Below are 16,651 nucleotides of genomic sequence, written 5' to 3'. Positions count from 1 at the left end.
AAATACAACATGGGGGTGGGGCCAATAATCTGTGACGTCAATGTTTTGATTTGTTTATTTAATCATACACACATATATCAAAATCATTAATTCTTATTTGCATATAACTTCATGCATAACATAGGTCAGAAGTAAATTATTACTGTCCAGAACAAAGACCTGATGCAGGCCAAGAGTGTTTACGGCGACAGATTTATGACATAATACTTTTGTCAACTATTAAAGCTGGTCTCCATGGTCTTCTTCGTGGAGTATTGGGCAGAGGAATCATTTTCTGAACTAGACTTGCAAGTTAGAGCCAGGGACCAGAGGAACATGAATACCCCTGTGAATAAAATGTATAAATCATTCATTTCAATGTAGGTACAATTAATATCCATAAACTTTTTTCAAATTGTTATTTCAGCAATGTAGAAATAGTAAAGGTGAGACTAACCTTGAAGAGAGTTGAGTATGGTGAACAGGTACAAACCAGCTTCAGAGTAGGTTATAGAGGAAGAACTCCAGGCTAAGCCTAACACACAACTGAGGCCCATCACTGTGGCAAGATCCTTGCAAAGTCTCGAGCGCTTCTCCTTGTCCAGTTTCCACTTATTATCACTACTGGATATCCCTCTGCTGAAGCCAATACTGGTTCTCCTCATGGTCCAGAGCTTCGCCACAACCAGAGCGAGCATGGCTGAATTAAACAGGAGCATCAGGCCCATGTAAGTCCACATCAAGATGTAGATGTGTGGTGTCCCATCCATATTCTTGATCCAGCAGCTACATTCCAGAAATAAGCGAATGAGAAAATGTCACATTGATCTCAACTTGTTCAGTCATAGTTAGGAATGAAACCGATTCGACCAACGCTAAGCCTTACATTTTGGACGTTGTGTTGCAGGTGGGGTCGGTGTTTGGTGGTGTGAATTCCCCGTAGACGTCCAAAAATCCACACGTCACCACTATCACTGTAGGAACACCTTCATCAAGGTAGAAATAAAAAAGAGTTGCACATTTTAACTTCAACAAGACATGATGCTGTCCTGATGTAAGAGATACCACAGTCCTGACGTAACAGATATTTGGTGTTGCATGCTTTAAATTATTGATTTAATATTAGTCAACCAGTAAAATCCTATCATCACTGTCAATATAAGCTCACTGCACTCACCCCATCCTACCAAGCTGACTTTGAGGAGATACTTCCTGATGTAGACATTGAACACTCTGACCAATAGGATGTAGAGGTGGAAGCCCTCAATGGCCATCCAGGTCCAGGTGCCCAATAAAGACCAGTGCAGAAGAGCCCCAAAGACCTTGCATGGCCAGCCACCCCCCTCCAGCCAGGCCCACAGACAGCCCAGCAGGAAGCTGACATGCAGGCAGAGAATGGCCCCAGTGAGATTCATGTGAACACCGATGGACTTGTCTGGACGTCGGCGTCTGGAAGGGCAGATGGGGTACACAATGCAAGATTTATTCAGCATATCTATATGTGTTTCAGTTAGGAGGATAGTGTCGCAAATAAATAGTAAAAAATAGAATAATAGAATAATAACGTTTTATATTGGATATATTACGATACTAATGTATTGAACTCAAGTATTTCATCAAAGGTTTAAACGACTCCATACTGTAGCCTGGTGTAGATGATGAGGCTAAGGAGGCTGGAGATGACAGAGAGAGCAGATCCAACAGCGGTGATGAAGCTCAGGTTGACGGCAGTTTTGCTGTCGACCGACACCATTGGATTCTGAAAGTACAAGGTGGGAGACAAAAACACACTTTATGATTTGTTTACATTACATTACTGTTATAAATAAAAATAATGTTATTTAATAATATATATATATTTTTTGTATTACTATTGTTTATCATTACCTGTCATTTATAGTTCCAATTATATTAAATGCATACATAGTTTTATTGTGTGCTACTGTTTTCATGGGATGTATAGATTAACTATGTTTATAACTATTGAAGATAATAGTTTTACCACAAGCACGGCAAAGAAGCTGAGGTGGTCACAGCTGCAAAGAAATGTGTCACCGGCCACAGTGGTACGACAGCCTTCTGGGCTCCAATGACCTACACACACACACACACACACACACACACACACACACACACACACACACACACACACACACACACACACACACACACACACACACACACACACACACACACACACACACACACACACACACACACAAACACACACACACACACACACACACACACACACACATAATTTGTGTATAATCTTTGTATTTGCACGTAGGATTCTGTGGAAGATAAGTCTGCTTAAATGTTGTTTATGTATCGTTGGTGTGCCCACCATTTCCTCTTTGCACTTCATTCCAGAACACACACTTCCCGTTTCCTTCCTGAAAGACACATATACGTGTGCACACATATATTTATATATATATATATATATATATATATATATATATATATATATATACTAGTATTTTACCACCATTTTATATAAATATAGCACTCTATACATCCATCCATCCATCTATTTATTCATTCATCCATGTGTCTACAAAGCTTACCGTGTGGTTATTTTTGAAGACAAGCTGGATGCGTTCGGACAGGTTACGCACTGCTTTCTGGCCTACCTTCACCATCAATACTAAGCCTCCCAAGACATGTGGCTGATGGGACAACATTCTTCCCCTCGGATGTGCATTCACCTGCAAGAAGAGAATTTCAAAGTCAATACAGAGGATCAAGCATATCACTCAACATCAGAAGCAAATTGGGGTAAAATCGATCATAATGTTGCTGTTTTCTTGATATCTTGTTTGACACTTTCTTCTGGATTAATAATAATAATAACAATAATCCATTTTATTTATGGGCGCCTTTCTTAACACTCAAGGTCACCTTATAAAATCAAACATCCATAGCAGCAAACAACAAACAAACAAACAAAAACAACAACAACAACAACAACAACATAATATAACAGTGTACAAGAGAAACAAACAGTGTGTTTCTAGTCCAAAGCATGCAACTGACTTAAAGGGAGTAGGCCTGGGTGAATAGATAAGTTTTCAGGTGAGGTTTGAAGGTGAGGTTGGAACTGGAGTGTTGGAAGTCATGAGGCAGAGAGTTCCAGAGGTGGGGGGCTGAGCGACTGAATGCTCTTGACCCCATGGTAACCAGGCGAGCAGGAGGGAGGGTGAGCTGGACGGAGGAAGACGATCTGAGAGAAAGGGTGGGTGTCTTGATATGGCGAAGCTCGGTAAGATGCATGGCCCTTATGTATTGTGTAGTGTGTATTTCTCTGTATGTATATCTGTGTTATATGTTTTGTAAGTTGGAACCTGTACCAAGCTGACAACAAATTCCACCAGCCTGTGTGGTCATTAAAATAATCAATCCATCAATCAATCAAGATACTGAGGGGCAAGATTGTTGATGGAAGTGAGAAGCAGGATCTTGTAAATGATGCGATATGTGATGGGGAGCCAATGAAGTTGCTGCAGGACAGGTGTTATGTGACTGATGTAGGGGGTTTTAGTAACGATACGGGCTGCAGAGTTTTGTGCCAGTTGTAATTTATGCATGGACTTAGCAGGTAAACCAAAGAGGAGAGAGTTGCAGTAGTCCAGACGCGATGCGACCAGGGTGTGAACCAGAATTTCAGCACTGTTGGGGGAGAGAGATGGGCGCAGGCGAGAGATGTTAGGTAGATGGAAGTATGCTGACCGTGTGACATTATTGATATGGGATTGAAATGATAGGGGGCCATCCAGGTTTACACCCAGACTCTTGACCTGGGGAGAGGTGGAAACTGATGAATTGTCAATGGAGATGGAGAAGTTATTTATTTTAGAGAAGGTGGATTTGGTGCCAATAAGGAGGATTTCAGTTTTGTCACAGTTGAGTTTGAGAAGGTTTTGGGAGAACCAGGATCAGATTTCCTGGAGGCAATCGGAGAGGGAGGTTGGAGGGAGGGTCGTGGGGGGTTTGGTGGACAAGTAGAGCTGGGTATCATCTGCATAACAATGGAACTGAATATTATATTTACGGAAAAAAAGCCCAAGAGGGAGGAGATAGATAATGAACAGGAGGGGTCCAAGGAGAGAAGCTTGGGGTACACCAGAGGAGAGGGAGGAAGAATGGGGTCTACAATTTTTGAGTTGGACAAAATTAGTACGTCCAGATAGATTTAAACCAGTCCAGAGGTGTGTCAGATATTCCAAGAGAGGCTAATCGGTCGATGAGGATGGTCTGGGAAATGCCGTCAAAAGCTGCACTCAGGTCCAGGAGGATCAGGATGGTGAGTAGTCCGCGTCCGCAGCCATGAGGAGGTCATTGGTTATTTTAACAAGAGCTGGTTCGGTGCTATGAAGTGGGCGAAAGCCTGATTGGAACTGTTCGTAAAGAGTTTTGTGAAAGAGGTGATCATGAATCTGAGAGACAACTGTTTTTTCCAGAATTTTTGAAAGGAAGGGGATGTTGGAGATTGGGCGGAGATTGTTAAAGTTGCTGGGGTCAGCACTGGGTTTCTTGAGAATAGGGGTTATTGCAGCTGATTTGAGGGGTGACAGAACACCAGAGATGAGAGGATAATTGCAGTTATAAGAGGGGTCAGGGATTGAATGCAACCTTTAACCAGTATTGTAGGGAGAGGATCAAGTTAGCAAGTGGAAGGTTTAGAATTGCGGACAAGGTCGGATATTTCAGCAGCAGAGGGGAGGATAATTAGCATTGTGACATGCAGTGACAGTAATATCATTACAGTTTGACTAGGAATAAAGTTGGGAAAGTGCTGTTACAGACTAAATCTATGCATTTTCAATGTAGATTTATAAGCAAATAGATATAAACAATACAAGGAACAGAATGTAATTGAACAGGTCTACAAGCCCAATATGGGTTAATAAACTGGGGTAAGAAATCGGGAATTAGAGTAAAAGAAAAGAAAAAAGGAAAGAAAATATAAATAAAAGAAGACATTACTGACCCGGAAATAGGTGCTGTTGAACACAGTGATGACCAAGAGTGTTTTGCTCCCGTTCTTCTGGCTGCTCTGCAGAGCCGAAAAGGGAATCATAACCTTGTGCTTCGTCAGACTCCTTTCCACCTAATGTTTTCAAAGACAGCACATTAGAGTGTTTGCTGCGATTTTGTGTGTGTGTGTGTGTGTGTGTGTGTGTGTGTGTGTGTGTGTGTGTGTGTGTGTGTGTGTGTGTGTGTGTGTGTGTGTGTGTGTGTGTGTGTGTGTGTGTGTGTGTGAGAGTGTGTGTTTGTAAGCTCGGAAGTGTGTATAAATGCATGTGGAATTGTGCATAAATGTTTGTGTGCATGTGTGTGTGTGTGTGTGTGTGTGTGTGTGTGTGTGTGTGTGTGTGTGTGTGTGTGTGTGTGTGTGTGTGTGTGTGTGTGTGTGTGTGTGTGTGTGTGTGTTTATGTTATGTGTCTGTTTGTTTGTCTGTATACATTTGTGTATGTGAGTTTGTTTCTATGTGTGTATAAATGTGTGTGTGAGAGTGTCTAGCGGTGGCTCACCTGCTGAGATGTGTCGACCTCCTCATGTATGAAGTCCGGCACCGACAGAAAGGTTCGTCCTCGTCTACAGTTACGCATTTTTTCGTCTAAACACCTACGACACAGTACTGTATCAATCTCGATTGTCATCCATCAAATTATTATAACAACATGATTTTGAGGGAATTGAGAATGACTTAAAGGTTGTATAAAATTCATAGCGATCATTTGAGTGTCATTCGTCTGAAATGTCATTACAATCAGTCAGCTGTTAGTGAAATGCTCTATGAGAATGCGCCTGCCTCTGATTGAGACAATTTCGATTTTATACTACTCCAGACCCGGCTCTTTAATGACTAATTAGAGAAGTCAGGGGTATGGACGTTTTTATTGGACTTTATTCTGCCCAAACCACAAAAGATGAGTCGCGTTTCGTGTAGGCCTACCGCAATCCAAATCTAGATATTGTAGTTGGGCCTCGTAAAATGATATCCACATGGATAGGCTATTGAGCGATTCACAAGTGCAAATATCTTGCTTGTGCATCGTAAAATGATATTCACATGGATATTACACACGATCCACAAAGTCATGATGACTGCCAGCAGGGGCTGCGTGGGGCACTTTTTCATACCGGGAGCATCTCGTGCATTTCGCGATTGCTCGTTCACGTGACCTACTACACAGCGGCCGCTAGGGGTTGCCGGCGGACCGAATTACTGCCGCGGCCCACATAAATTGACCGGCCAACCAGGAAACCTCCCGATCGTCCCGATGGCCACTCCGCCTCTGACTGCCAGTGTCTTGTAAAATAAATCCGCACCCTCTTTCACACATTTGTGGATCGTATGGTACGGAGCTCCTCTGAGGTCACTTAATTGTAGAAAAAATACCCTAAATCTTTGCGCACGGGTAAACGGAGGAATCCGAGGGTAGGTTTACCTCGGATTCCTCGTTTTTGTACGTTTTACGCAGCAGGGATTCCCAAGGAGCATTGGTGGCGAATGCTTATCTGATTCAGATCGGCATCAATACTGTACAGAATGACTCATTGACTTTGTGGATCGCTAAATATAAATGCCATTTTAGGAGGCACAGCTACTATGTATTTGAGGATCGCGGCACACGAATCGTGAATCATCTTCCGTGGGTTGCGCACCACACAGTCAAATAAAAACGTCCTAAAGTGATTCGTCTAAATGAAGGCACCACTTCTCAATTCTGGAGAAACATAGGGGGGAGGGTGCTGATACAGGGGGCATTTTTATCGTTCAAAATCTTCTCGCTTTTGTTCTACTCTATGTTACTCCTTCTCTTTACAACTTTTTAAGCAGATTTAAAATACACTATCGTTTCAGCGCAACAACATGCCCATGGCTGTAATAATACTTTACTTGCCATCACTGAGATTGTTTACAATTAGTTATTTACTAGATAGAAACATTGCCGTGTTAGATGTATGAAGTGTAGTGTGTAAACTCATTACATTGGAACGCTATCCTCTGTTGTATTGTCACAGACCTTTTCAACCTTTTCACAGAATTGTATGACATTGCCTGTTGAGACAAAAGAAAGTAAGAACATACTTCAGGGTTAGGATCATTCCTTCACTTTTGCCTGCGTCATTGTAATATGTATCTAAAATAATACAACGATCGATACAAATGTATATCAAATTATTAAATAAGTTACAAATATAAAATATTTATATTATTGAAATAGAAGATACAGATAGACCCTGAACTGTATCTTCTATGTTCATACATTGCCGCAGCCGAGATGCATATCTTTTAGCCTACTTCCTACTTGCTTTGACTTAAAACAAATATACACACACACACACACACACACACACACACACACACACACACACACACACACACACACACACACACACACACACACACACACACACACACACACACACACACACACACACACACAATTTACATATTTTGTAAATGATAACATATAACATATTTTGGAAAATAATAACTATCATAACTCACCTTCTGTTTGAACTGCAGATATTCTGAATAAGATGAGCAACACTATAAGTGGAGCCATCTCTTCAAGCGGTTTCTGTTCAGCTGACTTCTGCTATTGTGAATACCTGGCTTTTCTGTTGTGACTTCTCTTGCGTGTCACAGACGGTTTTGTTTCTGTTTGGGGCGGGATCAGATATCTCATGCTCAACATGTGATACGTTTACCCAAAAATCAATGTTTAAACTTATGACCATACAGTATTGGAGTTTCAATGTAGTTAGTTCATAATTAAATCCTAGTGTATGTAGAAAACTATTTTGTTAGCCTTTACATCTAAACTTACTACATTCAAAACATTCAATTAACCGAAAATAAAGTTTTAGTTGTAGGCTCTATTTTATATTTGAACGAAATTACCAGCAATCCTGAACACAATCTTTATGATTTTCATCATAATTAACAATTATTCGCTGAAGGCTAAGTGATAGTGGGGAATAATAATGGCTTTTCCCCAATCTTCACGGAGCCTGAGGTTTATAAATTAGGCCATCTCAGGAGGTTCACGTGTATTGCTATTCTGGCTTGATATGCACTCTTTCTTTCTCTATTTCTGTAATTTGCTGCTGTAGGACCTTCATTTTATTCACAGGATTAATCCAGCCTTATGTGTCCCATATTTCTAAGGAAACATGACTACACACAAAAAATGCTTTCTGTCTCGCCAGTCGCCACAGCATTCAAACAGGAAGTTTCACGTGAAATGCTTGGGTAACATTCTCTTGCATTATCTATAACATGAAATTAGAGAGACCAGAGGTCAGAAAAAGTGTTTCCTATCAAGGAAGTGAAACCAACTGATATCGATCGATAAATCTGTCGATCGATTTGAATAAGATCTGCAACTCATAGCGGTTTAAAAACGGTAGTTTAATGTATAATTCATTTCTTAAGTTTACTAAAAGTAAAATTATTAGTTTAGAATGTGAACATGATTTCTATGTATTATTTACTGAAATCTGGTACTATGGCCTTTGTATTTCTGTCCATTTTCATAGTTTTCACGGTGTCAGAAGGTGTTAAAATACAAGTGGTGAAAGGGGGAGAGAATTAAAGTCGAACACCAGTCGAAGCTCTCTGCATCCTGTGTGGTCATTCCATGTGGGCAGCTACTACAGTCCCTACTGAATAAGAATACTTGACCAATGGCCACCGTGGCAACAAACCACAGAAGGTGCACAGCTAACAGCAGGGACACAAGAGTGCCTGTGTGATCATGCACGAACATGAGTTGGTTAGCCTCCACCAATCATTCAAGCTGGACACCCAAACCACTCTCACGGAAATACGTGACACTGTCACGACATTTAATCTATTCATTCGTGGGACGCGTAATTTCAATTTTTCGTGCCAAAAAAGCCCACATTTCTAACAATATGACAACTTTTCGCCACCCGTTTCTACTTTCACCTTTTGATTCTGAGAAATTGTGAAAATTCACGGATATAGGGCCTATTTAATGCAGGTGCGCTGCTCTGTAGGCAAACCGCTACGGGAAAATGCAGTAGGGCCGAGCTCTTCGAGTGGCCAACGACGTGCGTCGCGACCTAGGTCGCATTGGTCAAGACGTAGGTCGCATTGGTCGCTGTGTTGGTCGCTCGTCTGGCTGCCGTTTTCTCGTCTGGCTCGGTCGCTCAAAGTCTATGGGCGGTCCTTAATCAGTTAATTTGCATGTTATTAACGGGTTTTTTGCGACAGTTGAAGTAGGCCTACCAGAAAGCCATGCTCTCTGGCGAAAGCTACCTACAGCTCTTTATTGCTAATATTGTTTTAATATTTTTATATTGAAGTACAGTTTAAAATGATGAAATCGTTGGTCTATCAGTATCAATAAAATACATAAGTTGTAATTTGGGGCGTATTCAAATAATTTATTTAATTGTATTTTATATCTTATATAGCATATATATTTGTTTTGTTAAATGTCATTGAGCCTAATAAGGTATATTATGCACAAAGTTCTTCGTTATAGAGCGATAGGCTATACTTTAATATAAGAGGAATAGTTTGAAATCAATGCTACAGTGGCGTAAGCTGTGGTACAAGTGGTAGTGACGCTAAGTTATTGATCCTGAAGGCCGGTGTTCTATTCTCTCCAAGGACTGATTCATTTTTGCTCTTTTAGTCAAACTTAGTGACGCAATCGGCCTCTTTCATTTAACATTTTTGTATGATTTAGTACGATGGTATGATAATTATATGACGGGCTGCGACGCTGGCTGGTATCGGCTGGCTAGCTGCGACGACAGGCCAGCCGCGCTGGCTGCCACTGTCCGCGCTGGCTGCCACTTGCCGGCCGCGCTGGCTGCCACTTGCCGGCCGCGCTGGCTGCCACTTGCCGGCCGCGCTGGCTGCCACTTGCCGGCCGCGCTGGCTGCCACTGTCTCTGGCAGGCTGACCGACTAGGTCGCGACCATAAAAGCGTCGCGACCCTTTTGGCGGCAAATAGGTCGCAACCAACCAGAGGTATGGCTGAATGAGCGACCTGTGGCAGCCAGCCATTGTCACCATGGCTGCTACCACAACCAAAAGCCTATGTTATCAGTTAACATCTCATTGAACAGAATAAATATGGGCTACGTGCGTCAGTGTAATAAAAACGTAGGTCTACATGCAATAATATATAGCCTAGCTTAGATATTGATAGACCAATATGCCTTTTTATAATATAAAAATAAATAGGCCTTTTGGTCTATCCATCTATGATTAATTTTAAATTAACTTTGTAATACAGTGATGCGTATGAATTTGTATTGATTATATTGCATAGCCTTTTCTTTTTTAAATGTCAAAGACTAATAAAATATCCTATGAAGCAAATTATAGTGTAATATAGTTCTATAAAAAGTGTAACGTGTCTATCATAGAAGTCACAGTGGTGTAGCCTACATGTTGATAAGTGTAACTTCATCATGTTAGCCACAGTGGTGTAAGTGGTAGCGATGCTAGGTTAGTAATCAAGGGGATGTGGGTACGAATTTATTCACAGTCAGATAGATTTTTGCTCTTTTAGTCAAACTTATTGACGCAATCGGCCTCTTTCATTTTAACATTTTAGCAGGATTTAGTACAATGTTATGATAATTATACGACGTAATGACGGGCTGCGACGCTGGCTGGGTCGGTTGGCTGGCTGCGACGACAGGCCAGCCGCTGGCTGCCGCTGGCAACTGCCGCTGGTCGCTGGCACTAGCTCTGGCAGGCTGACCGACCAGGTCGCGACCATAAAAGCGTCGCGACCCTTTTGGCGTCAAATAGGTCGCAACCAACCAGAGGTATGGCTGAATGAGCGACCTGTGGCAGCCAGCCATAGCCAGCGTCAATAAGTTTGACTAAAAGAGCAAAAATCGATCTGATTGTGAATAAATTCGAACCCACGAACCCTTGATTACTGACCTAGCATCGCTACCACACACCACTGTGGCTAACAAGGGAAACATCGTTACACTTACAATCAATGACACCACTGTGGCTTTTATGATAGACACGTTACACTTTTTATAGAACTATATTACACTATAATTTGCTTCATGGGATATGATTAGTCTTTGACATTTAAAAAAGAAAAGGCTATAGGCTACAATATAATCAATACAAATTCATACGCATCACTGTATTTCAAAGTTAATTTAAAATTAATTATAGATGGATAGACCAAAAGGCCTATTTATTTTTATATTATAAAAAGGCATATTGGTCTATCAATATCTAAGCTATATATTATTGCATGTACGTTTTTATTACACTGACGCACGTAGCCTATATTTATTCTGTTCAATGAGATGTTAACTGATAACATAGGCTTTTGGTTGTGGTAGCAGCCATGGTGACAATGGCTGGCTGCCACAGGTCGCTCATTCAGCCATACCTCTGGTTGGTTGCGACCTATTTGCCGCCAAAGGGGTCGCGACGCTTTTATGGTCGCGACCTAGTCGGTCAGCCTGCCAGAGCCAGTGGCAGCCAGCGCGGCCAGTGGCAGCCAGCGCGGCCAGTGGCAGCCAGCGCGGCCAGTGGCAGCCAGCGCGGCCAGTGGCAGCCAGCGCGGCCAGTGGCAGCCAGCGCGGCTGGCCTGTCGTCGCAGCTAGCCAGCCGATACCAGCCAGGCGTTGCTGCCCGTCATTACGTCGTATGATTATCATACCATCGTACTAAATCATACAAAAATGTTCAAATGAAAGAGACCGATTACGATTACGAGTTTGAGTAAAATGGCAAATATATACCTGATCGTATCGAACAGCCATTGTGATGATTACCAACCTAGGGCCACTACCACTTGTACCACTGTGCCATTGACGTTGTGTCATTGAACTTTTATTAAACAATATAACTCTATAACGAAGAAATTTGTACCTATACTTTATCAGGCTTAATGATATTTAACAAAACAAATAGGCTATGTATAATTTCGAAAATACATTATTTCAATATGCCCCAAATTACAACTAATATATCACTCTATAACGAAGTGCTTTGTGCATAATATACCTTATTAGGCTTAATGACATTTAACAAAACAAATATATAGGCTATATATATAAGATATAAAATTCATTATTTGACTGATAGACTGATAGACCAACTATTTTATCATTTTAAACTGTACTTCAATATAGAAATATTAAAACAATATTAGCAATAAAGAGCTGTAGGTAGTTTTTGCCCTTTCTGGTACTTCAACTGTCGCAAAAAACCCGTTAATAACATGCAAATTAACTGATTAAGGACCGCCCATAGACTTTGAGCGACCGAGCCAGCCAGCGACCAAAACGGCAGCCAGACGAGAAAACGGCAGCCAGACGTGCGACCAACACAGCGACCAAAGCGACCTACGTCGCGACCAATGCGACCTAGGTCGCGACGCACGTCGTTGGCCACTCAGAGAGCTCGGCCCTGCTCGGAAAATGGTAGCTGCTTCATCTCTTCTTTTTAGAATGAGTAGAAATTAGTGCTTTTGGCACGAAAAAAATGAAATTACGTGTCCCAGATCACGAATGAATAGATTAAATGACGTGACGTGACAATGTCACGTATTTCCGTGAGACTGGGTTGGGACACCCGAACAGTCATCATTTTGGTCCTATAACAAAGGACAGGGAAAGAAAAACAGAAATGGGTGGAAACCAAAACCTCACAAATACATAGGAACGTAACACACTGTTTATTGAAATGTGTATTTTGGTTGTTCCTGACAGGTAATCTGTTACTGCAGCAAAGCCAAGATCCAGGTAAGCTGTTTTAATATTGTATAATGAATGAATGACAGTAAATCAGTTAGGACAACATTGTTCACATCTCAATTTCAACAGCATTGTTTTGTTTTTGTTGCTGCAGCAAATATTAGACTCTGTAATGACATGAAAAATATCCTATCAAGTTTCCTTTTGAGATTAATCTCATTTGAAAACCTCATCCTCATCGTCATCCGCTTATCCGGGGTCGGGTCGCGGGGGGAGCAGCTCAAGCAGGGGGCCCCAGACTTCCCTTTCCCGGGCCACATTGACCAGCTCTGACGGGGGGATCCCGAGGCGTTCCCAGGCCAGTGTTGAGATATAATCTCTCCACCTAGTCCTGGGTCTTCCCCGAGGTCTCCTCCCCACTGGACGTGCCTGAAACACCTCCCAAGGAAGGCGCCCAGTGGGCATCCTTACCAGATGCCCGAACCACCTCAGCTGACTCCTTTCTAAGTAAAGGAGCAGCGGCTCTAATCCGAGTTCCTCACGGATGGCTGAGCTTCTCACCCTATCCCTAAGGGAGACGCCAGCCACCCTTCTGAGAAAACTCATCTCGGCCGCTTGTACCCGCGATCTCGTCCTTTCGGTCATCACCCAGCCCTCATGACCATAGGTGAGGATAGGAACGAAGATCGACCGGTAGATCGAGAGCTTTGCCTTGCGGCTCAGCTCTCTTTTCGTTACAACGGTGCGGTAAAGCGAACGCAATACCGCCCCCGCTGCTCCGATTCTCCGGCCAATCTCACGCTCCATAGTACCCTCACTCGCGAACAAGACCCCGAGGTACTTGAACTCCTTCACCTGGGCTAAGGACTCATTTCCTACCCGGAGTAAGCAATCCACCGGTTTCCTGCTAAGAGTCATGGCCTCAGATTTAGCGGTGCTGATCCTCATCCCAGCCGCTTCACACTCGGCCGCCAGCCGATCCAGTGAGTGCTGAAGGTCACAGGCCGATGATCCAATGAGGACCACATCATCTGCAAAAAGCAGTGACGAGATCCTCAGACCACCGAACTGCAACCCCTCCCCACCACGACTACGCCTCGATATCCTGTCCATGTATATCACAAACAGGATTGGTGACAAGGCGCAGCCCTGGCGGAGACCAGCACCCACTGAGAACGAAACTGACTGGCTGCCGAGAACACGAACACAGCTCTCGCTTTGGGAGTACAAAGATTGGATGGCCCTGAGGATAGACCCCCTTACCCCATACTCCCGCAGCACCTCCCACAGTTTCTCCCGGGGGACCCGGTCATACGCCTTCTCCAGATCCACAAAACACATGTAGACCGGATGGGCATACTCCCAGGCCCCCTCCAGGATCCTTGCGAGAGTGAAGAGCTGGTCCGTAGTTCCACGTCCGGGGCGAAAACCGCATTGTTCCTCTTCAATCTGAGGTTCGACGATCGGCCGAACCCTCCTTTCCAGCACCTTGGAGTAGACTTTACCAGGGAGGCTGAGAAGTGTGATACCCCGGTAATTGGCACACACTCTCTGGTCCCCCTTTTTGAACAGGGGAACCACCACCCCGGTTTGCCACTCCTTTGGCACTGTACCCGACTCCCACGCGATGTTGAATAGGCGTGTCAACCATGACAGCCCCTCAACACCCAGAGCCTTTAGCATTTCTGGCTGGATCTCATCAATCCCTGGGGCTTTGCCACTGCGGAGATGTTTGACTACCTCAGTGACCTCCACCAGGGAAATTGACGACGAAACACCATCAACCTCGAGCTCTGCCTCCAACATAGAGGGCGTGTTATTCGGATTCAGGAGTTCCTCAAAGTGTTCCTTCCAACGTCCGACGACCTCCTCAGTTGAGGTCAACAGAGTCCCATCCTTACTGTACACAGCTTGGATGGTTCCCCGTTTCCCCCTCCTGAGGTGCCGGATAGTCTTCCAGAAACACTTTGGTGCCGACCGAAAGTCCTTCTCCATGGCCTCTCCGAACTTCTCCCACACCCGCTGCTTAGCCTCCGACACGGCAGCCGCTGCAGCCCTTCGAGCCTGTCGGTACCCTGCAACCGAGTCAGGAGTCCTCCAGGATATCATATCCCGGAAGGCCTCCTTCTTCAGTCGGACGGCTTCCCTGACCACCGGTGTCCACCACGGTGTCCGAGGGTTACCGCCCCTTGAGGAGCCTAAGACATTTGGATCATTAACGTTTTGCGTGGAGCCGTACCCTACACGGTCGCCCAACGAAATCAACCCCCTTACCCGAGGGTCGAGAAAAGGTCAGTTAACATTTGAAAACGATATACATAAAACTAGTATCCCTCCCATGATTAAAGTGCAGAGTCGCTGAGCTTTTGTTTTTTAACCACCCTAATAAAAAAAAAAATCAGTGGAGATAGTGGTCGGATACAACTGAAATAACCGCACGCCGTTTTGGATAAACCTTACCTATCTCTCTAGAACCGTTCCGGCATATTTGCTATATATCAATAAAACGTTTGAAAGAATAAACTAAGGTAAATCCAAAAATACTATTGACACGATTTACAGGAAATCTGGTCTGCTTGCTACCACATCTCCTCTCTCTGCCATCTTCAGTGCCTCCTGAATGGCCCTGCAGGAAACCCCAAGATGAGCTGGAGAAGCTCCAGTCAGCGGTCTCCCACGTTAAAGGACAGTTTATTAACTCCACCTCTTCACCCTCCAACTTTGGAAACATCCAGAGTCAGGTGGAGACAGTGGAGAGAGATGCCTCGCAACCACATCCTCCTAATGGGATCCCCCTAATTAAATTTTGCAATTTAACATGGTGTTTAAAATCAATGACTAAGAGAACGTTTCTGATGAAATATTTCAATCGCCTTTAATCAAAATACATGTCCTCATCGCCATCAGGTGGGCATATGGTGTATTTGCAAGTGTCTGGCTTTCATTCAGTTATATCTGCCCCAAACTTTCAATAGAGGGGTCAAGTGTCAAAATTGTACAAAGGGTTCTCGAGATATCTACCTGTTTGTGTCTCATAGAACTACAGGGCTACCAACTGATAATGACCAACGGATAATTATTTCAGGTGGAAATGTACTCTACTGTAGTTTTTGTACTCCAAAACTTTGACTTTTCATTCCTTAGCCCACTATGTTGTAGCTATGTTGGATTGTTTCCAGCCTTACTTGTCATTCTCAATAAAAGCACCTAAACATCGCTTAACCAAATGTAAATGTCCTCTCTCGGTAGTCCAGGGTGTGCCGGACAGACTGGAGCAGACCCTGGACCCGAGGTGTGTTCTGAGGGAGGCAGGTGCATTCTCCTCCCTGCCCCTCCAACGCCACCTGGTTGTAGAGGATGAGTCTACTAATCAGCAGGGACAGGTCTTGATTCATTTCTACATGATATATTTCTAGATTATTATTTGATTCTTATCATTTAATGGTAAACAGCAAGTGTTGAAGTTATAATTTCTAACTGCCTCTGAATCTGAGCTGGTGGAGGGTCTCCGGGTTCAGCTGGTGCCCAAGCTGCCTCCTCTGGACCGTTCTGGTGGCCAAGCGCTGAGTCCACATGGACCTCCAGGGGGTGTTTGTCCATGTAAGATGAATAAAGTAGCCATCTCATCTTACCTAAGCTATATGTTTTATATGAGGTTGGTCATCTAATATGACAACCCTAGATTGTCCTTCGTTTTTTATCACAACCTACATCGTCCTGTGAGGAATCAATGCAGCGAGTTTTGAGACGAGAATTCCCGATCCTATCATATTATGTTTTTGTGAAGAACCATGTTATTGCATGAGGTTCCTCTATTGATGTGGTCATTTACTATGCACCCTTCTCCAGTTGACCATAGTCACCCTTCGCATCCTGAACAACACCCCTTGGGTGGCCGTGGATACCTGCGCTGCACTTCCACTGTGCACC

The 16,651-nt window shown here is 43.5% G+C and overlaps 1 protein-coding gene across 2 annotated transcripts; it reads right to left on the bottom strand.

The window, feature by feature from the left end:
• Window positions 1-40: 40 nt before the first annotated feature.
• Window positions 41-7,644, bottom strand: adgrg3 (adhesion G protein-coupled receptor G3). 2 transcript variants are annotated; one of them, XM_030376208.1, is made up of 12 exons: window positions 7,506-7,644; window positions 6,983-7,052; window positions 5,518-5,611; window positions 4,973-5,092; window positions 2,550-2,690; window positions 2,327-2,375; window positions 1,982-2,073; window positions 1,620-1,738; window positions 1,157-1,428; window positions 866-965; window positions 437-765; window positions 41-325 (listed from the first exon to the last, which is right to left on the bottom strand). In XM_030376208.1, exons 1-12 carry the CDS (start codon window positions 7,561-7,563, stop codon window positions 213-215), a joined length of 1,557 nt encoding a protein of 518 aa, XP_030232068.1. In that variant the 5' UTR covers window positions 7,564-7,644; the 3' UTR covers window positions 41-212. The 2 variants fall into 2 exon arrangements, with proteins under 2 accessions (XP_030232068.1, XP_030232070.1); XM_030376210.1 differs by having other exon boundaries at window positions 7,018-7,052; window positions 7,506-7,612.
• Between the last annotated feature and the right edge of the window lie 9,007 nt (window positions 7,645-16,651).

This window comes from Gadus morhua, chromosome 14 (assembly GCF_902167405.1).
Source record: "Gadus morhua chromosome 14, gadMor3.0, whole genome shotgun sequence".
Classification (NCBI taxonomy): domain Eukaryota; kingdom Metazoa; phylum Chordata; class Actinopteri; order Gadiformes; family Gadidae; genus Gadus; species Gadus morhua.
This window is presented reverse-complemented; position numbering and strand designations above follow the sequence as displayed.